Consider the following 24,219-nt stretch of genomic DNA (forward strand, 5'->3'; position numbering starts at 1 on the left):
TTTTTTTACCAGAGCGCTTAGTAGTAATCATAGGTTTCCACTGTGGTACAGCGGTATTGTTCTCACAGCAGGAGGTTCTCCCGTTCGATTCTCGGCTGGGCTTGGGAGTGCCTTCTGTGTGGAGTATGCATGTCCTCCCCTTGGTTGGGTAGCATTCGAAAGACATGCGTGCGTAAATGGGCGTGCCTTAGTTGAAGGTTGGGCATCGAGCTGGCACCTCGGCGTTTTGTAAAAATCTACTGCCAATCATTAGCAGACCGGAGTTCCGTTGTGGCAACCCTTTACTGGGAAAAAGCTGAAAGACAAACAACAACAACAGCTTAGTAGTAATTTTATTTTATTTATTTTATTTTATTTTACATTTGTTGACCGGGTAATCATACTATGCTGGGTCTGGTGCAAGGCTGTAGTGGCTGGCAGTTTCACCCCGATGTGTGTTTAAATTCTTGATCTTTGTCTACCATGCCTTCACAGTCCTTGGCCCTGCTTAACTAAATGCATTGCAGAAACTACACCCTGTCTGAACACCTCAGGTTTTCAGGTGAGCAGTTGCTGGCAGTTCCATGGAGCCAGTTTAAGATCTCCAATAAGCTGTCTTGCCTGCCTTGCCCAGATTTGGCTGGGCGGTTGTGTATTCTTTTGGGAATTCTCTAAAGTAGCTTCTCTTTAGGCAAGTCTTTGAGGATCAAAATAGGGCTTCATTATTCATTTTTAGATTCTTGAACTTTTCATATTAAATACAGTAAACTCTCGGTTAACCGGCACCTATGGGGATTGGGTAGATGCTGGATAGCTGTAGTTTCTGGTTGCTTGAGAGTTACTATTAAAACTGCACCTTGCTAACGCTGTACCCTATATTTGTTTTGTTTGATTTGTTCTTGTGTTGGTGAGAAGAGGGACTGTATTCCTAGCTTCCTTTTTAAAACTTAAACTCTAAAAACGTAAGGTATGTTTCTGTGGGGGGAGGGGGGACAAAGTGCAACACAAGAAAACTGTACTGTATTTCTTCAGTTTTTTTTTCTGGTTGCTTAAGTTCCAGTTAATTGAGAGTTTACTGTAACTGAGTGTATCTAGCTTAGGATTTTTAGATCACATGTATTTGACTTGATATTAATGTTGTTTGTTACGTGCTTTGTTTTTTTAAGCAGTTAAGGAATTACACAAATTGATAGTGATGCACTTGTCCCAGTATTTGGGGACATGTGCCCAAAGAGTTTTAATTATGCAGTGTGGTAACTGGTAGAGCACTGGTCCAAATAGACCTATTTTAGCCTCGCCATAGACAAATATAAATGAGTTTAGATAAGTTAAAAAGATTGCAAACAAAATGTGAAGCTAGCAGTGAATCCGTGACTGTAGTAAAGTACACAGTACAGGGGACATTGAAAGGGATGGATTTGAGTAAGGCGCGAAGAGGACAACAAAAGTGAAATGAAGGGATAAAGCACAAAATGTAAAAGGTAACAAAAGTAAGGTAAGGGCACACAGAAATTAACTGTGTACAATATGTATGATGTGGAAGAGATGTTATGCCACAGTGTGGGAAAATGAGAGGACGATAAAGCTGCCTGACTGAAGGGGAGAGTAGGAGGAATAGGTGATGTGTCCAGAGGGAAAGCATTTGCAGATTGATTTGGACTTTTAAGTTGCACATGAAATGATGGATCCGAGGTGAGGTCTTTAAGAATAGCATGGAGGGATTCCCGGAGTTTCCAACCTAGGATGGAGAAGGCATGGTTAATGCAATGAGGTCTGGCTCTGGAACATTGAAGAAGGTGACTAGATTGATGAAGACTATTTAGCTTGGGCGTTGTTTAAAGAAGTTGAAGGCAAAGGAAGAACAGGAGTGCTTTTCAAGGAGCTTGTAGAGCTTGGATCGAAGAATCTGGTTGGCATGTTGGACAGGTAGCCAGTTGGCTTTAAGTGTGATTACGATGTTCATCTCTGGGGAGAGGAGCTTCTGAGAGAAAATCTCGCATTGGAATGGCAAACAGGTGGGGCTCCCTCTTGTTAAGAGACTGAATACTTTTAAGAATGTATGTGTTTATGGTAGGTAGAGTATTGACTTACTAGTATTTAAATAATTTTTCAGCTTATGTTTTGAAATGGTTTGTGTTTGTGAAGACTTGTAATTATGAAAAATAGCCTTGTGAAACACTGAAGATCTTGGTTTGCTTTCAGGATGAAGATTCACTCTGCAATAAACTCTGCACGTTTACAATAACCCAGAAAGAATTCATGAACCAGCACTGGTAAGTATGTTTTCTTTTGGCTACATTTGAACATGGAAGTATCCTACAATGTATTCATTATTTTTTTAGACTTTGGTCTGGGGGACTAACTGTCAGGAATGGCTCCTCTTGGAGGAAGACCCAAGGTAGTATTCATATTGACAAGAGGAGATTTGGCCGGGGCACCAGAAAATGTCTCCTCTTGTGATAAAGTGCCAAGGAATCTTCTTTTCAACATCTCATCTGAAGAATGGCCTACTGCAGTGCAATTCCTCCCATGCTGTACTAGAAGTTTAATCCAGCTGCCTGCTTTGGGAATAGAACCAGTAGTTTTATGTAGTAAAAGGTGTTTTTCTTCCTATTGAGTTACTGAGAATATTTAGATTTGTTCATCAGTCCATTATGCACCCTTCAGTTTAGTATGATTTGTGTTCCTTTTTTTTTTCATGTTTCTGTTGGTCTGATGTCATTCAGTGTTAATGACTCCAGATTAAGTTGCCATTGACTCTACTGTTGAATTTTAAGCACATTACTTAGTGTTTTTACTTATTGTTGTAATGTAACCTTGGAGAATTTCAGCTGTGTTCATTTAATGTTTTATCACTTCTATGCGACAAGTTAATTGCCATTGCACAAGATGAATATTGCATGGTATGTCATGCATTTGCATGTAGACTATTGCATGTATTTTCTTTCAGTATTTAGGTGAATGCATACATAGTACATGTCCATTTTCAGTCATGAGCACTGCACCAGAATTACTTATTATTGGAAGAACACATGTTAAGGCAGTTATTTTTTTTATTAGTTAACCAGTTAATGGACTGGCTTCAAAGTAGTTTTCTCTTTTAACATTGGCTTTTGACAGTAGTGCATTTGCAAATTTTTATAGGAAAAACATAAGTAGACCAACCTAATACATTTTCAGGTAGTAGTTGAAAAGCAGATTTGATCATGAATATGTAGCTACAAATAGCTAACTGAGTAGTAATCACCAAATGCACATGAACCAAAATGCCCCCTCACTTAGCTCTGACGTTGCTTTGTTACAAATTTCCTCCCATTGCTGCCACTGTATTCATAAAGTCAATTTCCTCAAATACAGCATTCGTGTAGGTAGTTGTGGGGTCCTGCTCCCCATTTTCAAGCCTTTTGTATTATTTGAAGCAGTCAGTGCCTACCTACTTTAAATGATTGATTCTAAAGTGTTCTGACATGACCAAGCTATGGTTTTGCCATCCCTTCTCGGTGGATTTTTGCTTGGGTATTTCTTCTTTACCCATCCTCTTCAGATAATATAGTATCTTGTTTAGCAGAATCCCACATTTATGGACATCCTCGCTCCTGTGGTGATGCACATTGCTTGTTCTGGAGATGCACCTCTTTGTGCACCATTTTCTGTATTTTGCAGCTTGCCAAAACTTTGTGTGGCCTTGAAATTATAAGCAACAATGGAATTGTATATAGTGGAGAGACCGCAGGATTGGAAAATACTGTTAATGAGTTTCAGTATGGCTACCAGGTGTCAAAGGAGCAGGAGCTTCTGCCTGTAAGATATGTGGGGTTAAAAGACCTTAAAGGGGAGACTGGGGGAAGACGAGGCCTTTGTCTTGTAAGAAAACCCTCCCCATCATTCCATATGTTGATGTTCTTTCCCGCTGGGGAAGGTTTAAGCCCTAACCAGTCACCTTGGGTTCAGAAGTGTATCATTGACGCTCTCCTTTAGAGAGCATCATGATATTCTTGAGGCAGTTCTCTCTATAGTGGATCCCTGTTTGTGGTCATCCTAATCCTTGAGAGATGAGTCATGGGTCTGGAGAACTTCGGACTTGGGGGACTTTGCTCCTGGGGTTGGCCCCTATTCTTACATGAACTAGCAGACCCTAGTTGAGGAGTGTTGGTTAACTTGTTTTACATGGATGTGCACCCTTTTGCCTTCTCATAAAGGAAACATTTGCTGGAACTAGTCATTGATGCTGGAGTGTATTATTAGGGAGTTTGGCCTGAAATCTATGCTAGGCCTGGATCAGAGCTGTCTCATCATTCTGACTGTGGTATTTGTTTATACATTTGTTAACTGGGTAAGTACACTGGGACTAAAGACCTTCTTTGGGCATGACCCCAGCTAGATTGCACAGAAACTTGAGACTGACAATAACATCAGTCATAAACTTTCTCAAATATACAGTGGTTAGAGTTTAAAACTCAAGCATTCACAATAATGATTCATCTGTGAGGAAATAAGTGAGATGTTGTACTAAGAGATAAGAATGCCAGATAATAGTAACTGGTGTTTTAACTCTAAGCATTGACAGTAAATGATGGATATCTAAATGCTAAAGGCTCAACAGGCAGCACACTCCCCATTGGTGCTTGAAGATCAGAAGGCTGTGGGTTCTGTTCCTATTCCATTTGATTGTCAGCCATTTGAAAATTAATCCACTGCAGTACAGCTTTGGGGGGTGGGGGGTACTGAAGTCAAGTGTGCCATCCTTCTGATGAGAACTTAAACTGAGGTCCCATCTGCTTGATTTGGTGATGGCTTAGATGGACATAAAAGATCCCACACTACCTGTTGAAAAGAGTTGAAGTTTTCTGATGCCCTGGCCAAATTTTTCCTTAATGTAAATGCCACCTCATTTTCCCCAGAAAAGAAGACACTAGCCTAGTGGGAATAACGCAGATAAGTATACATAAAAATAAATAAAAAAATGAGATGAACATAAATCTAAGAGAGAAGATTCAGAAAGGTGCTAACAGGGAGAGCAGTGCAACAGGTGCATGCCCAGATTAGGAGGTACAGTAAAGAGAGAGATGCTTCCAGATAGTAAAAGGGCACTCTGAAAGGTGAAGTACAGTTCAGGCAGTACGTTGTAGTACCACTGTAAAATTATCACCAATGGTCAGAAGCAGGAACTAAGTTTGTGATTTTATTTTTCCAAATCCCATAGTTTTGATAACCATAACAGTAAGGTAAAGAAAAAATTTAAACACAGCCCCATCATATATATAGGGTAGGGTGGTGATAAAAGTTTAAGTAGAAAAAGCATACACTCCATAAATAAGTTTAAAATAACTTCACTGCTTAAAATCTCAGCAGGATACTCAATCGGTCCAAGGAGACCGCATGTCCACTGTCCATTCCCTTAATCTAGAGTTTTGTGTTGCTGTGTCTAACTGCCGCATAATTCATTTTTATAATGAGATTTCATGCCTGGCTGTACCAGCTTGTTTGGACATTACAAGCATTGCATTGAGATGTCATGCCAGGCTCTGCCTTTGTGTTTTTGTGGATAGGGATGAATTTTGTTTTATGTGGATGGGGGAGTCTTTATCCCCTGTGAGGTGTACTTTTCCTTTCAAGCTATTATGTGGATGGGGGAGTCTTTATCCCCTGTGAGGTGTACTTTTCCTTTCAAGCTATTCTGTTGATATTGCAGAAGAGATTTAGATCCCTAGACAGAGTATTTCTGATGCTATTTGACTTGTTTATGTGCAGTAAATCCATAGTGTTGTTGGAGTATGCTTTGTAAGACAGACAGGGTCACCTGTTTGCAGTATGTAGGATGCCAAAGGTAGTGATGGTGCTTTTAGTCGGCCCATGTAGGACATGTTTCTCAAGTCTTGTATCCTTTTATTAAGTTGTCTCTGTAGGCGTTTGAGTTGTTGCTTGTCTGTGGACAGATGCATGCCAAAGGGGGCGTTGCATTCAGTGACCGTCCTAATAAGGTCTGAGTAAAGGGGAAAGTGATATCCTTCAATCTAGACACAATCTCTTTGTTTATAAGTTGTGCAGTATAGAAGGACTTCATTAAAATAATGAGCACATTGGTCAAAAGTTGGGTCACCGCCTACATAAGTTCTCATGTTCTGAACAACTGAGTCAATTTTTAGGGGGTGTTATGTTAATGTGGTAATTCCTTGGGGGTAGATGACTTCCCAAAGAATACAGTAATGTATTTTTTGGCATTGTTTGTCCATGATTTTGGCACCATTTCTTTTGGACAAACAATCCTGCACAATAGCCAAGTGATTTGAGAATTCAATGGCCATTCCTGTCTTGCAGTCCTCTACAATCTGTCAGAGTCCTTTGGTATTGGTACTGATATCCTCATTCCTCCTGATAAAGGTGGAAAACAATGGAAAAGATAGGGAGGAAGATGTATTCTAGTACTTTAACTTTCAAGATTTTAAACTGTTAAATTTGTATGTTAAAGTTTGTCTTTTTGAGAATATGAAAAAGTTAATGGTTAACTTTCCTTCCTTCAGTAGCTGCTGTTTCTCAAGTTACTAAGCATATTTTAAAGTATTCTTTGTGTGCTGCCAGACTCTTCCTCCAGAGTTGCTGTATCTGAGTCATTGTTTAAGAGATTTGATTGGCTTCACTCTCAAAATATTCCTGATTGATAAATCTGAGATTTTAAATTCTCCTTTAGATAGAGACAGTTTAGCCCTTGTTATGGCTAAGGTGTTTAAGAAGTGTCATGAAAGGGGAAAACTAATCCAATAATTGACTCAGATATTTCAACCCTTCTTTTTTAAACCAAGTAGTTTCCTTCCACTTCAGCTCCCTTTTCCAGCAAGCAGTTTAAACAAGGAACTGGTAATCCTGATCTAAACAATGGAAAGGAGACTATACAAGAAAAAGAAAGGCTTTTAAAAGTCAAGGACAGTTGTCCCATTCAGCATGAGTGTCAGGCTGTTAAGGCTTCCTCTGTCCAATCCAGGCAGCCTTTCTGTGTCTCTGAGATTCCATCTTCCCAATTAAATCAAATTGTTTCCAACATTTGGGTTCTGAATATAATCCAAGGGGGAGGGGTTATACTTGGCAATTGAAATTCTTCCCTACTTTCCAGGGAGTCCCCCCATGCCCAGTAAATCTGATTCCTCTATTTCTTCCCATTGTACACAAAATGGTCTCTCAGGGATTTGTTATAATAGTGCATCTCAATCTCATGGTCAAAGGTTAGCATTTAAGAATTGTTCTAGTTCCCGAACCAGAAGGGTCATGGAGACCACCGCTGGATTTTTCTGTTCTAAACCTTTTTATTAAGATTCTGAAGTTCAAGATGTTATCACTTCAGTATCTTGTACCTCTGATCCCTCTTCCAGCTTTCGTGGTAAAGCTGAATTTAAAGGTTGCCTGTCATCACCTTCCTGTTGTCAAACCTTTGAGATGTTTTAGATTAGTTGTGTCTGGCTTATGTCATCAGTTTTGTCTTACCACCGCACCAATGGTATTGACATAATGCTTAGGTGCAGTCATTGCTTATTGTAGACTTCATTCACATTTTTCCATATTTGGATAGGTGTCTTATCTTTGCAGATTCTTTCCAGCTGTTGAGTCTCTTAGCAACTGTTTAGGAACATTCACTCATTCTGGGGTTTCAAATCAATGTACAAAATTCTTATTTAATCCTTTCCCAGAAAATGACTTTAATGGCATGTTGGCTGGTGTATGCCTTGAGAAGATCTTTTCTTTAAGACAGATGTCTCAGCAGTTATTCCTGAGATTTTTTTTGTAACCAAGCTTAAGCATCTGTAAGGGAGTTTCTCGTTATTCTAGGGTTCATGAGATTGATGACACTAATACTGCTGTTTTACAGACTGCACATGAGGAAAATGCAGTGGTAACTCGGGTTAGTCTGGACTCTACATGTACTCTGACTTTTCAGATTTTACTACTGTTGGTTGGGTGGTAGACCAGATAACTTTCAATCTAGATATTCTATTCTCTCATTTCCTTGCTCAGGTCTTACTTGACTAAGTGCCCATGGCTTCTAGATCTTTGCCCTGATCTGATATCACACCATCTGGTCAAACTTAGGCAGACTTACCCAATATAAAGTGGTTTCTACATTTCTAGTGATGGTAAAACACCCATCCTACTCCAGATGTCATCTGCATTTTCTGTGCATTTGGAGCCACTTATAGGATATATGGAATCCGAATGGAGAAATGATAAATCAGAAAACAAAAGAGGGTAATATTGCTGGAATTGAATTAATTCTCAAGTCCTGGTGAATGTCTTCATGAGGTGGACCTTGTTTTTCAGAAAAATCTCAACAAGACAACATTGATATATAGATTGTTTTATATGTCATATGTCATGGAAAGAAGTAGGTTCAAAAATAAAAAAATCTGGGTGTACAAGACCCAGGAGAAAAGTGCCTAATCCTGGTAGGTACACTGGTTCCAGGGCTGGAAAAAAATGACTGTGTAGAATCCTCAAGACATGAAAATGTTCCTGCAATGGGACTAGGCCAGGCCCGGGGGGGAGGGATGGTCCCCCCTGTTGTAGAAAGTAGTCCATAAAAGTCACAAAAACAGGCCAAAAAGCAGCCATAAAGATGATAGAGTGGACTGTTGGGGATAAAGAAATTATGCATTGTTATTATTATGCAAGAAGCCCAGAATTTTCAGAAAGAAGGTTTACAAAAAAAATCGAGAAAATTAGAGGAAAGAAAAATGCTTGCACAAGAAAAACTCAAATGTCAAATAAAAATTTGTGTTTATTAATACAACAGATTTATGAAAAACTTTATGTAGACCAAGAAACCTTCATCTATTTGGAAAAAGAAGCAACTGAGGAAGTGCAAAAATATAGAGAACATCTAGAGATTTTCGAAAGGTAGAAGAAAGATATATGGACATGGGAAAGAGAGATCTGATATGGTGCATTATTTAATGCAAAGGAGAAGGCAAAACTAATAAATACCAAAAGAGCAGCACCAGAGATACTTGAAGAGAAATACAGCCAAAGGCATCTAGAAATGGTCAACTTTACAATACAAAAAATAAGAAAATAAGGAGGAGTATAAAAGAGGATTAGTAATGGAGAAATTAAAGAAATAACAAATGAGGTTATGGATTACCTGCAAAAAGAAGGATTTAGTGTAGAAAATCTAACTGATAACTTCACAGCAGGCTAGAGCAGTGGATTCTCAAATTAAGGAGAACCATTGGAGCAGGAAATATCTGATCAGTTGCTATATGAAGATACTTTGGAGCCTTCCAGAGGAAGCCAGTACAGAATTTCAGTTGGAGTTGCACAGCAGGGAAGGAACAACCTGTGGCAACCCTGACACGGTCAGTGTTATGGAGTGATAGGCCAGTGAGTTCCCATATGAAGGAGCAGCGGATGACATGGGATGAAACTGAAGAGGAAGATGCTCTGGAACTTTCTATAGAATGTCCGCAGGTAATGGATAACAAAGAACGTGCCTTCAGTTTAGAAGAACATGATCTAAGAGAAGAGTTGTTTAGTTTGAGAGACTGACAGACATACCAAGATCGATGAAAGAAGTAGACTACAGAAAGTCAATAAAACTCAAAAAGTTAGAAATTTGATAAAACAAATCAACACAGTAATTAGGACTGTTCATAGTGATTAATGCGATATAACAGAAATAAATAGGTTGTATTACTGTGCAGCTAAATTAATAACAGTCTTAAGCACAAAAACAGAGGGCAGTAAGGGAAAGGAAAGGACAAAATCAAATCCCATCATGGAAGTATCGAATAGAGAAAAGTAAAAAGCAGTTAAGACAAGTTTCACTGTTAAGAGTATAAAAGAGGAAACAGATAAACTAAAATACATATATAAACGTGATAAAAGCAACGCGCAGTATCAGATCAGGATCTGTAATGTACTAAACTAAAAATAGCAGAGGCAGAAAACCTTAGAGGATATGCAGATAAATATAAAGGAAAAGTACAAAATAAACAATTACCCAAAAAGGTTTGATAGAGAATTGGGAAGCAAGGCGAAATTAATTGAAGCATCACCAAAAAAAGAAGAGATAGATGCATTGTGGAGAAATGTTTATTAAGATCCTGTGCAACATAAGGATGCTAAATGGTGGAAAAGCAAAAGAAAGAATAAGAACAACAAATGTACAGGATACGAAATGGGATGAAGTAATGTGCAGAGCGAATGAAACAAAGTAAGGAAAAGCTCCTAACTGGAAAACCCCAAGCCCAGTTGCAGTACCTAACCTCTGGCTAAAAGTGTTAACATCTTTACATGAAGATTAACCATGAATAAAAACTATTTATATGCACACCCTGAACAGACACCAGCCTGGTTAACAGGAAAAATGATGCTCCTACTTGAGTGCAAACCTGCAAGCTGTGCTAAAAACTGTAGACCAGTAACTTGCCATCCGACGACATGCAAACCAAATACTGGAATTGATGCCAACAGAGTTAATAGTCATTTAGAAGAAAACTCAGTCATGGCAATAGAGTAACAAGACAGTCATATGGAACAACACATCATTGGTTAGTCTTAATGCACATCTGTCAGCCTCTTAGAACGGACTAAGAAAATTGCTAGAGCAGGAATTGTGTTAGAATGCATTTTCTTAAGGATATGTAGTCTGAAAGACAAATGCATGTCATTATTTAGTAACTTTAATATCCAAATCATACCAGTGATTTGCCAGAAAACCACAAATTTTATGAGGAACAGACCAAAAGTACAAGTCAAAAATCTGGATATTCTGCAAATATCTGGACAGTTGACTGGTATGTCATAATAGAAAACTGGGAAGAATCAAAGTATGGCATGGACAGACTACAAAAAACATTTGACAGTATTCCACATTCATGGATAAGAGTGCTTAAAATGTATAAGATAACCCTACACTGACTTGACTACATTGCAGTGAACATGAAGAATTGGTAATCCAGTTTGCAGTTATGCCATGATAAAGGACAAATTATCTCAGGGATAAAAAATGAATGAGGAATTTTCCAGGTGACACTGTCACCGTTGCTCTTAGCCTTGCCCCTATCCCATTAAGTTATCTAACAGATTAGGTCATGGTTACAGTTTGGCTCCCAGAAAGCAAGAAAGTGTAAAGACTTGTCATCATCTTTTTGTGGATGATTTAAAACTGTGTAGTTCAAGTGAAGAACTGAAAGCACAACTGCAAGTGGTCCAAACTTTTTCAGAAGTTAAGGACGTCATTTGGTGTGATAAATGTGCAAAAGCAACCATTTAAGCAGGAAAGCTGCAGCACCAATAAAGTAGGCTGGACCAGGAATGCAATCTAAAAGAAATTGAGCAAGAGAGAGTGTAAATATTTGGGAGTTGATGAAAGCTCAACAATAAAACATGAGCAAATGTGAATAAAGCTTGGTAAGGAGTATTTTAGAAGACTAAAATTAATACTGAAAACAGTGCTGACATCTAGGAACAAAAGCCCAAGATATAAACCAATTTGCTCTTCCTATCCTAACTTAGTTTTGGAGTTGTTGAATGGCCCCACATGTGGTAGATTGTTTGGACAGGAAAACAAGAAGGGTGCTTCATGCTTATCAAATGATTTATAAAAATCAGTGTATACCAAGACTATTTATTCCCTTTTCTGAAGGCGGTATAGGCCTCTTCTAAATTGATTACATATATAGAGCTGCAGTTGTAGGGCTGCATGTATAGCTGCTCACTTCACAAGACCCAAGCATAGTGAAAGTTTTAAGACATGAGGAGAACAATTCTAAGATGACTTCCCTGCTTAGTTTAGCAGAAGCATATCAGTGTCAAGTGGGAATGAAAATCAAACGAAGTAGATAAAAAATCAGGCAGCAACTGAATATGCCAAAAAACAAAAGAAAAGCTACCAGGTGAAGGATCAGATGAGAAGGCAGGAAATGTGGAAAATGCATAAATGTAGTTGCAATTATAGATCACTCTTGGAAAAACATCATGTTGATCAGGATCGAACACAGTAATGGTTAAGGAGAGTTGAATTTAAACCAAAAGATGAAAGGTTAATATTGGCGGCCCAAGGTAGTGGACTACATACATGTTTGTTTACAAAGTCCATTTAACTTGTGGGTGAAACAGACTGATGTTCTTAGTGTTTGACTATTGCAGTCATTAGATTTGGGTTATCTTCCTGCAGGTAGCCCTCAGCCAGCCTGAATATCAAAGTCTTGGATTCCTGCATTGGATGCTGTCTCGTCTTCCATGACGTCAGGTCTTCAGGGGTATAAAACATGCAGCCGACACCATTACATCAATCTTTCTTGCCGCGCCGTGCCTGAAGCAGAAGCAAGTTGGCAAGTGCCAGTCGGCAGACTCCTGAAATTTTCATTTTCGAGTTTCAGAACCGAAGTTTTCAAAAAAGCTAAATACCCCGTTGGGGATCCTTTTTCTTGCTCTTAACCGATGTCAGTAAAAGTTAACAATTGTCTTACCTGTGGAAAGCAAATACCTCAAAGATTTTCATTCGTACTGCATTCCTTGCTTAGGCCCAGGCCACGATGTCCCTCTGTCGGTTTTGTGCCTTATTCAACCCCCGAACTATTTGTCTGTATTTTTACAGCAAATTATTTTGGTACTCGGTGTAACTATCCAGAAATGACTTAGGTAATCCATCCAACTACCGATATTCCAAAAAAAAAAAAAACGTAAGGATAAAGATAGACCACATAGGTCCAAACCTGCCAATGACGCTTCCGCTAAGCTAGTCGCCAGTTCGCCAGTACTCAGGTGCTTTCGCAGCCCCTGATACCCACTACTTCAGATTCGCAGGCCTCTGTTGAGACCCATTTGGAGTCTGATATGCAGCGAGATGCTTCTTGGACTATGGAACCTGCGGATGTCTCTACCTTGGATGGGTCCGGAGCCATTGTGCAGGCACCAGCTTCTGAGGGTGTATTCAGGCCTACAGATTTGCATTTTAAACAGATGCCATCCCATCTTCTTCATCCAGGCCTAAAGCTCAACCCACGTCTAGAAAACCGATGTCCAAACCGCATGTCAGGCCCATATGCCTAAAGAAACAAATGCTTAGAATGGCTGAAGACCTTATTACTTTAATTAGGGGAAGCCATCCTTACCCCTCTTAAGAGACCTAGAACTGATTTTCCTTCTGATTCTTTTGATCAGGATTCTGATATTTCTGTTTCTTCTTATTACCAGGATTTGCCCTTATGTACCTATGAGGATTCTGATGCAGGGGATTCTATCCTTCTGCTTCCCCTCCAGAAGATTTTTCTTTTGGGGAAACCTTGCACACTCTTAGGGAGTGTTTTCACTGGGAAAGCCAGGATTACTCTGACTTCAAAAAGAGGCTTTGGGAGTTCTTACTCCTTTCCTCAACATAGGCCTTTAGCTATCCCTCCTGTTCTGGACATTGTAGATGATGCCTTCTTGGAATCTAGCCCGTCTCCAGACACTTTACCTCCAGCTCCCAGAAAACCTGACAGGTGTTAGAGTACCTGACTCTCATAAGTCCTCTTCAAGAATCATACTACAGTTCCAGAGACCATTTCCCAAAGACCAAAGTGCATTAAGGCTACTGCTGCCAAAAATCCTACCCCTTCTGATTGAGATTCTAGAGCCTTGTCAGATGGGGTAAGAAGGTATACACTTCTGCTACTTTGGCCGTTAGGGCTTTAAATTGCCAGTTTCATATGTTAAAGTACCAGCAGCATATTATGGGACTACTTAAACAGAAAATGATGTTGATTCCTGACTCTGCTGAACACAAATAATTGCAGGATTTAATGCATTCTGCTGAACAAGTTGGTCAACATACTTTGCAATGTGGAAGAATGCCTGTTTGGCAACAAAGCAGAAGTCGTCCTCAAAAAGATGGAGGAAAAAGCTAAATCTATGCAAACTGTTAAAGATTTCCTGCAAGTACAGCCTCACAGATTTAGTAGGCATTGGCCATCAAAGAATTGGTCCTTTCCAGTCTCTTCCAGGCCTTCAGTCCAAACCCAGGAACAGCAGACCACCTAGGTTACAGTCTCAGGCTATGCACAGGCCTAAGCAGTGGGGGGCTCCCACTTTCAAAGCAGGAAGTTGTAAGACACTCCCCCCTACGGAAAAATGTCACAATGACTTGACCTTAACCCTTACAAGCCCTGCTCTGTTGCTTGCTCCTACCTACGCTTCACGGCAGGCTCCATGCATTATCAGTTCTCTGCACTTCCCTTTGGCTTATTTACTGCACCCAGGGTATTAAACAAAGTGTCTAGCTCTAGCTATTGCATTTTGCAGGCAGAGAAATATTCAAATATACCCCTACCTCGATGATTGTCTGATTCAGGCAGAAAGTCAGGACTTGCTATTAAAACATTTGGCATTCGTAAAGAAACTTCTAACTTCACTGGGGGTACACCATAAAAAAAATAAATCTCACCTAGTACCCTGCCAAGAGATTGTATTCCTGGGAGCAAGCTTGAACACATCTTCCCAGATGGCTTATCTCTTGCTAGAGAAACAAGGGTATTTGACAACCTACTTCAAACTACTGGCCACAAAGACCCAGCTATCTACAAGGAAAATTTTGCAAGCCCTGGGGTTCATGGCCTCTTGCATTCTACTAATTCCATATGCAAGACTGCATATGAGGAAACTACAATGGTATCTAAAAAGCCCATGGTGTCAACATTCTCAGGACCTGGAATCAGTGGTTCCTATCATTCCTTGTATAAAGACAGAGTTCTTTTGCTGCCCAAACCCTAACAGACGCATCAGACTATGCATGGGGGGGCTCACTTGGCAGGGCAGTGCATTCAGAGCAAATGGAACCCGAGTCAGATGCACCTGCATATCAACCAAAAAGAAATGTTAGCTGTACAGAATTCCCTGACAGCCTTCAAAGACAACATCCTTCCTGGACAATTAATGATAAAGACAGACAACACCACAGTTATGTGGTACATAAACAAGCAGGGAGGAACCCACTTGTACCCTCTCTGCAGACTAGCCATGGCTCTGTGGAACACAGCCTTGAGCTACCAAGTGCACCTACAAGCTCAATTCCTGCTTGGCAAGCTATATTCACTGGCAGACGACCCAAGCAGAAATCTCATGGACCCACACAAATGGAAACTGGAACCAAAAATATTCAACCTCTTGAGGAACAAATGGAGGGACTCCAGAGATAGACCTGTTTGCCTCCCCTCAGAACTACCAATTGAACAAATTCTGAACAAGGACTTCCCAAACGGTTTATGCCTTTCCCCCTCTGCCTCTCCTCTCGAAGGTTCTGCTAAAGATCAAACAGGATAAGCCAAGGACAATACTGATTGCACCAGACTGGCCTCACCAGCACTGGTACCCCCTTTTGCACAGTATGGTACTGCTGGAGCCATGGCACCTACCTCAGACAACCTTCCCTGCTGTCCTAGCAGGCGGGCTAGATTCTGCACCCTCAGCTTCAAACCCTGATGTTTGCAGCCTGGCTAATTCCTTGAGCTCTCCAATAGCATCCTTCAGTAAGCAGGTGCTAGATGTCATTCTGGAAGCGAGGAGACCTAGTACTAGAAAATCCTATGCTGAAAAGTGGAAAAGATACTGTTCCTGGAGCCAGACTAAGTGGATGGGCACAACAGTGCCCAGCTTACCTTGTATTCTTCAGTACTTAACAGAAATGCTCCACAAAGGCCTACCCTTCTCGTCAGTTAAAATTCATGCCTCTGACATTTCAGCACATTATAATACTGAACCTCCCCTCTTCTCTCACCCCCTGCTAAAGCAATTCCTCAGAGGGCTAAAAACTTAATAGCCCCACCCCCCACCCCCCCTGGACGAGCCCCTACTCCAGCCTGGGACCTTAACTTTGTATTGGAAAAGCTCACTCTCCCTCCATTTGAACCAGCTGCAACTGCAGAGTTGAAATTCCTTTCTTGGAAAACAGCCTTCCTTCTAGCCATCACTTCAGCAAGAAGTGTGTCTGAATTATAGGCCTTTATGGCAGTGGAGCCCATCATTATATTCCATGCAGGCAGGGTTTTTTATGCCCAAGGTGGTGTCTAGTTTGGCCCTAAATCAGTCCATTCATTTGCCTACTTTTTTCCTCTAATTCACAAAACAATGGAGAACAAATACTGCACTCTTTGGACATGCACAGACAACTTAGATTTTATTTGGGCAGGACTAAGCCTCTCAGAAAATCTGAACAGCTGCTAGTTGGCTTTGCTGCAGGGGCAGAAGGGAAGGCCATTTCAAAGCAAACCATTTGTAAATGGATAGCCCATTGCATTCACTTCTGCTATTAGCACCATGGAAAGCCTACCCCACAGGGGATAAGATCACATTCAACTACTGCTTCATCTACCTCTACAGCCTTTCTCAGAGGAGTCCCTACCAGGGACATCCTAGAAGCTGCTACCTGGAGCTCTGTACATAACTTCACCAAGCATTACCACTTGCCCATTCTTTCTAAATCCGGAGATGGTTTTGCCACTGCAGTCTTGCCAGTTACGCATGAGATCTAGTAGCAGACATTGAATAGTTAAAGCAAGAAGTTACAGGGACTTATTGTTTTCGGAATTATATGGATTAAGATACTTAAGGCGAATTATGATTTTAATCACAAATCTAAATGTACATAAATGGAACTTGTATTTTTTCTTATTGAGTACTATGTTCTTAGAATAACTAGTGGTTAGAAACAGTAAAGACTAAACTGACTTGCATTGCTACATGATTAGCTGATGAAATATGTATTTGTTTGTTTCAAAGCAGGGAAGTATTCACCTATTTGAGCAGAGACCAGCTTTGCAACTTATTTCAGAGGGTTTCAGTCCAGGATAAGTATGCTGTAGTTTGATCTAACAGTTATGGCTTTATTAAGCCTTATTGCTTGGATGTTTCTTCTAAGAGTAGGTCAGGTTTTTATATGGCAGTCTTTAAGTAGTTTTATTTTGAACCTTTTTACCGCCTCTTTGACTAAACACTGCTTGATTGGCTGTAATAAAGGCCTTTCTTATTTGCAGTCAGAGTACAGTGTAGTTAAGCAGGCATCTGCCGTTGTTCAGGTTCTTCTCAGAGTTAAATCAGTTGAGTCTTGGTACTGCTTCCATCCTTTGCATGTTGGATAATTATTTTCTTTGTTACTGACTGGATTTTGTGGAGAATTTTCCTTCTGGTGGTGTCTTACTCTGGGAGAGGTTCTTGGGGTGGGTCTGCTCCTACTTTCTGCTAACATTCATCTTATGAGTGGAGCCATTCCTTCAGGAAGAGCAAACTTATTGATGAGGGTAGCTTGGAAACTTTCAGGTTTAGAGCAGCAGCTACTGACTGGAGAGTTGCATCATGTTCATTCTGTGCTGAATTCAGTTTATGAAGATTTGGAGTTAAGTTGGTTATTTTATTAAAGTTTAACTGTGTCATGCATTTATTCATTTTTTTTCTTGTCCATCTTAAGAATATTGTGTCTTAGCTGTTATAATGCAACTGTTTCTGTCTTAGGTATCATTGTCATACATGCAAAATGGTGGATGGAGTAGGAGTTTGCACTATTTGTGCCAAGGTTTGTCACAAGGACCATGAAATTTCTTATGCCAAGTATGGATCATTCTTTTGTGACTGTGGAGCTAAAGAGGATGGCAGCTGTCAGGTAACTACTGCAAGCAGATTATCAATATTTGGTTGTGTAGATATGTAATTAAGAATACTGCAGTGTGATAGAAAAAGTAATGTTTTTAGACACTAGTATGACTGTAGTAAATTGCATTTGATATTCTGTAGCTTTTTCTGTCATACATATTTTATTTTTCCAAATGACTTTTGGTTTTCTTAAAACTTTGACACTGAAGCAGCAACAGTGTGAATTAAGGCCAGATTTCTGATGGACTTCATCAGTGCATGCCCTGCCATCCATTTAGGCTGAGCATTGCCTTACACTTTGTGACTGCAGAAGGTACAATGTTTCAGTGTAGGACATGGATGATTGTTCGAGGTACCACCTTTTATAAGTTAATACTTTACAGTTAAGATGGTCATGATTGATGGGCACTGTAAGAGGAATCCTATCCTTTTTCAAGGTGTGACAACCTTGAAGTTGATTATTCATAGGTTCATACTAGGCTATCTGCCCTAGGGCATTTATAAGCCTAGCCAGAGTGTGTTTGACTTTTGCCACCCATTTTAATTTAATTTTGCTTTGCCTTTTTTTGAGGTTAGTATACTGTGCCTCTGTCTAACAGTGACACAGAAGTGATAGCCGGGGTAAACCTACGATCTCCCATCCACTCATCAAGATTCCTCTTGAAGAGAGTCAATGTGGGACTCTGCCTAACCTGGACTGGGATTTTATTCCAGAGTGAAGGGAGTCTCTGGGTTATGAATCTGTCCTCCAGCATGTCCTATTTATTTCAGTGCTGAGGTTCAAGTCTCTCGATGGGATTTGGATTTTCTGAGGTCCAACATGTCCATTAATTCCGGTTGGACATGGCTTTATATGCTTTATACGTCAGGCACAGATCGCCTCTGAGCAGGCGGTATGCCACTGAGTAGAGCTGGAGTTTCTTTAACCGGGCAGCATATGGCATCTGTTTGAGCCCTTTGATCCTCTTGGTGAGGTACTTTTGGGGTCTTTCCAGTTGCTGCAGGTGTCTGGTAAGGTACATCCCAAAAGGGGCATTGTACTCAATTATGGGCCTGATGAGGGATGAGTAAAGAGGCACGATGACCTCTCCTGAACTAGATGTGAATCCCTTCATGATTAGGTGGGCTATATAAAATGTTTTTCTAACCACTTTGGCACCGTGGTTGTCAAATGAGAGATTGCTATCAACTTGGGTCCCCAGGTCCCTAATGACTTCTTCTGTACTTAATGGATTACCACCTATGTGGTAATTTGTGGGCACTTTAAAAACCAGGAACCAATACCTTCCAATGAAAAAATTAAATTTAAATTAAAATTAAAATTTAAAATTAAAATTTAGAATATAGAATTGAGTTTAAATTTAAATTTAAAATAAAATAAAATTTAAAATTTAAAATAAAATTAAAATTAAATTTAATTTTACACAATGTATTTATTGTATTTACATGTGACACATGATGAGTAGAAAATATACATAATTTTATTATTTAATTTATTAATTTATTTATGCGAGGATACATTACAACAAAACATAATAATATGTACGTTACTCACACATTATACATATATGCACTTTCACAAGTTGTACAAATACACAGGCAACTGCTCAAAACATCACTTGTATATGTTTTTGCTGCCTTCAATTCATGAAACTTATTTTTTAAATTTATTTTATTTTAATTTTTATTATTTGTTTAACTTTTCAAGGTTTCCTTTAAGAAACAGTTCAGAACCTGTTAATGGGTAATCAATTGGATAATTGGTACCATTTATTGTTGTCTTGGAAGATATTTAAAGAGTTTTATATCACATTCAGTTCTGAAGAAGTTCGCTAAGACGAACGAAACCTAGGTCGACGTTGTTTATTTTGTGTTTTTCAATAAACCTGTTTTTACGTTTATGGACCTTGGATATCATTGTATTTGAACTTTGGCAGCAATACAGGACATCCTTTGACACTTCTACTTCGGCTGTTGTGCCTTCTGTCTCTTTTTTCATTGGAATTTGTGGGCACTTTGTTTTTGCCAAAGGGGATGACTGTACACTTTTTGGTGTTTAGCTTGAGGCCATGGCTGTGGCACCAGTTGTCTGTTTCTATGAGGCCCTTTTGGAGGATGCTTATGTCGGCTGGAGAGTTGATTATGGCGCCCAGTTTGCAGTCATCTGCAAACTTGGTCAGCCACAGTCCTTCCGTGTTGGCCTGTACCGCCGAGATATATATACCGAACGAGAGGTCCCAGGACTGAGCCTTGTGGGACGCCACTTGTAACTGGTTTGGAGTCTGACATGGCTCCAGCAATTCTAACCATGTGGGTTCTGTCCTTGAGCCAGTTTGCAACCCATATAGTGACATAGGGGTTTATATTTAAGTTGGTGAGCTTATCTATAATGCCCGAGTGGGGTATTGTATAAAAAGCTTTTGCGAGGTCCAGGTAGGCTGTGTGGACCACCTTCCCCTCGTCAATGGCCTTGGTGACTGTTTCAAAGAAATCGACCAGGTTTAAGAGGCAGGATCTGCCCTTAACAAAGCCAAACTGGGTAGGATCCAGTGTCTGTAGGTCCCCAATATCTTTATTTATGAGGTCCATGATTATCCTTTCCATAGCTTTGCAGACCAAGCTAGTCAGGCTTATGGGGCGATAGTTTCCAGGATCCGTTGAGGCACCACCTTTGTGGAGAGGGACCACTGTTGCTGTACGCCACTCTTTGGGTACATATCCTGTAGTAAGGCTAAGATTGAACAGTAGTTTTATGTTTGGGTTTAGCTCTTCTTGGAGTTCATGTAGGAGCCCGGGACACCGCCTGGTCCCATTGATGCTGTGTTTTTGGTTTGGAGAGGGCGGCTCTTACCTGAGCATCTGAGATGTCAGGGGGGCAGCACTGTGTTGGGATAGATATTTGCCCTTTTGGTGGGGAGAAGTTTGCACTGAACCTGTCAACTAGGATGTTGGCAATGTCTGTGGGCTCTGTGTATTTTTTGTCATTTTGGACTAATTCTGAGCATATCTGGGAATTCCCACCCAGGTTCCTAACATAACTAAAGAAAGCCTTGTGATTATCCTTAGTGTCCTGTGCAATTTTTCTCTCGAAGCTGGCCTTAGACGATTTTATGAGTGCCCGTAGTTTTTTGCTAATACTGATCAGAGATGCCTTCCCTTTTTGGGATTTTGCTCTCTCATGTAGTAGCTTCCTCCTTCTATTGTATAGTTTGTTTATGGCTGGGGTCCACCAGACAGGACGTCTGCCTTTGGAGGATTGGGTCTTGGTTTTCTTTGGGATTGCATGATCCATGCATTCCTGAAGGTGTTCATAGAATGTGTTTATAAAGGATTCTGCGGTCTGGGCATTGCGGTCTGGGCCATTTTCCACAGGCCCGGTGGCTTTGAAGGATTTCGCCTCGGTTTTGAGGCGTGTGAAATTTGTTTTAGAGAAGTTTTTTACTGTGGTTTTCTGGGCAGGGGGTGGGGTCGGGATGTGAATATCCAGTGAGATTAGTTTATGGTCTGATCTTACCAGTGAGGGATACACTTCTGGTCTGGAGCATAGTGTCCCCATGCTGGTGGTGATCAGGTCCAGTATGTTTTCCCCTCTTGTGGGAGTGGTAACAAGTTGTTCCATAGCATTGGAGTTTATAAATTCTAGCAACCTTTGGGCTAGGGTGCTGGAGCTAGAGTAATGCTCCCAGTCTATGTTTGGGTAGTTAAAGTCGCCCAATATAATGGTGTTTGGAGATACTTTCATATTTTCCAGTATTCTCAGGAAGGCCGAGTGGGGTTCCTGTGTTTGGGAGGGTGGTCTGTAGCAGGCTATAAACTGGAAGGCAGTTTTACCCACAGTTAGTTGCACATGGATAGTCTCTGATGCTTCGTGCTGCGCCACCAACCTGGAGGTGTGGGTATCTTTGACGAATATTGTTACTGCCCCTCCTTTTGTGGTTCGGTCCAAGTTTTGGGGCCGAAAAGCATGGTATGAGGTATAACCTGGTAGTGCTGGGGTGCTTTCGGGAGCCTTGAACCAAGTTTCTGTTACTGCACAGATATCGATGTTCTCCATGCTAAGAAGAGTTTCGAAAAGTGCATCTTGAGGTTTAGACTTCTGGCGTTGAGTAGCATTACTCTTAGTTTCTTATCCCTTGTGATACCTATGGAGGTGGGTTTGTCTTTTGAGCCTTGCCTAAAAAAGGCTCTATGGGGGTAGCAAGAGCCTTTGCCAATATCCGAAAGCCCAGGGGTGACAGGTGCAAGCCGTCCCTAGCAAAGCATCGTGGCTTGTCGTGCACATCATCCCAAGCTGACAGGCAATGGATCCCCTTTGAATGACACCAATACTTAAGCCAATTGTTGAAATTGATCATTTTGTCTTCATATTGTGGCATCATTCTTGGTGAGGGTAAGATGCTACTCAAGGTCAGGGTCATACCGGCCTGGGCTACAAGCTCAGAGAACTCCTCTATGTCTCTTTTCATGTAGTCCAGGGAGGTACGTCTCAGGTCATTCACACCAGCATGGACAATGACTGAGTCATATTTGTACTTGCCTTGGAGTGACCTGAGTGCTTGTGTTATGTGACGGATCCTAGCGCCCGACAGGCAGCTCACTGTGACCTTGTCCTTGTTCAGCCTGGTGAGCGGTACGTCAGTGTGCCTGACGATAGAGTCACCTATTACAAGTGTATTAGGTGTGTTGTTTAGCCTTAAGGGCTGTGACTGTAAGGCACACTGGCTTTGTGAGCTATGTGTTGCATGTGTTTTGTTTTGGGGTAGCGGTTGCTTGGGTGTCTGCTTTGGAGGTCTCTGCTGCTTAGGCAGATTTTTATTTAGAGCCTCCGAGTATGTTTTTGTCTGTTTATGTGTTTGGTTTGTTGTCGTGGTAGGTCTATGTGAGACTGGAATTGTAGTGAGTGTGGTTTCCTTCTCCTCCTGACTGGTTACGCCAGTACTGAGTTGAGAGAGCTTAGCCTCCAGTTTGGCAATATGGTTGCATCTCTCACATGTGTTGGAATTTGTTGGGAGGAGGAGAGGGTTGTCTGTGTACATGAGGCAGTTGTAACATTGCCTCAAGATTCCCAGATTCACCAGCTGGACCGGAGAGGAGATTGACAACTGACCTTTGGTCATGCCAGAATAGTATTGGGAATTCCTTTATAATTGAAAAAAAGGGCCAATGGGGAACAAGGTACTCAAGGGGAGTTTGTGAGGGTGTAGTGCTTTTAATTTTTTAGAGATGAGTTGTATAATTGCTTTAGGTAGCAAGTGCCAGGTAACTTAAATGCAATGTGTTACAGGTAACTTAAATGCAAAAACGACAAACAGTAACTTTCTTTCAAGTGAAACAAGGAAATAAGTACAGTAAGCAATGCAGATATCACTAGGGATCCACAGAAGTGCTAAAAGGCTGCGTTTTAGGTGGAATTAGCGTTTCAGGGAAATAAACAACAAGCATGCAAATAAAGCTAGATTCAGCAAGCCTGGATCTAGTCTATGCTACAGCAAACAAGGTGTACCAATTTCAGTAAGAAACAGTTAGAATATGCAGGCACTATAGGCCTTTAACCAGAAATTCCCTGCTCAGAAGGGCAGAGTCCAGCCTCTCCTCCCACAAGAGTGCAGACCGCAATCCTTCTTAACGTAAAATAACTGGCCTGAAGCCCAAGTGCTTAAACCAGAACTAATACACTTTTAGAATAACAGACACTGAGCTCTCAATCAGCAGTTCCCAACTTAGAAGGATGTAAGCTACCTGCCCTGCCACCACAGTGCAGGCCACAAACCTTCCTAATGTAAAACAACTGGTCTGAAGCCCAAGTCCTTAATCCAAAAGACTTTGAAATGATAGCTACACTTTAATTAATTTACTACCAGCAGTAATAAATACAACTGAATACTTTAAAGAATGCCTGGATTAGTGCTCAAGTTATACAAACAAAGCTAGATTCAGCAGGCCTGGATCTAGTCTATGCTACAGCAAACAAGGTGTACCAATTTCAGTAAGAAGCAGTTCAAATATGCAGGCACTATAAGCTTTAACCAGAAATTCCCAGCTCAGAAGGACAGAGTCCAGCCTCTCCTCCCACAAGAGTGCAGAACACGAACCCTCTTAATGTAAAATAACTGGCCTCAAGCCCAAGTGCTTAAACCAGAATTAATACACTTTTAGAATAACAGACACTTAGCCCTTAATCAGCAGTTCCCAACTTAGAAGGATGTAAGCTACCTGTTCTGCCACTACAGTGCAGACCACAAACCTTCTTAATGTAAAACTGGTCTGAAGCCCAGGTGCTTAAACTAAAAGGCTTAGAATGAGTTACACCAAGCAGTAATAAATACAATTGAGTACTTTTAAGATAATGCAAAAGCAAAATAAAGTAGGAAAAAAACACAAATACAGTAAAGGCAGATATTTTTTTTTTGGAAAGAGAGAAAGGAAAGAGAGAAAGGAGTAGCAGGAACTAAGCTGATTGGCCTTCTCAAATGCTCTCCCTGTACTGGGTAGAATGAGGTAATGACACTAGACTGGGAGGAGGGTCCCAGATCAAATTTACACTAGGGGCGGGCAACTGCAAAGCCACCAACTAAAACAGAGTGCAGAGGATGAACTCTTTTGTGTTTGGTGGGGGCAATAACCACCCAC

General features: G+C 40.7%; 1 protein-coding gene across 1 annotated transcript in view; it reads left to right on the forward strand.

The window, feature by feature from the left end:
* UBR4 (ubiquitin protein ligase E3 component n-recognin 4) overlaps positions 1-24,219 on the forward strand; it is a 3,959,899-nt gene that overhangs the window by 1,306,357 nt on the left and 2,629,323 nt on the right. The window contains 2 exon segments of the mRNA XM_044087073.1: positions 2,182-2,252; positions 17,452-17,599. Of these exon segments, the coding sequence (XP_043943008.1) occupies positions 2,182-2,252; positions 17,452-17,599 (219 nt within the window).

This window comes from Protopterus annectens, chromosome 1.part1, assembly GCF_019279795.1.
Source record: "Protopterus annectens isolate FY-2018-M chromosome 1.part1, PAN1.0, whole genome shotgun sequence".
Taxonomy (NCBI): domain Eukaryota; kingdom Metazoa; phylum Chordata; order Ceratodontiformes; family Protopteridae; genus Protopterus; species Protopterus annectens.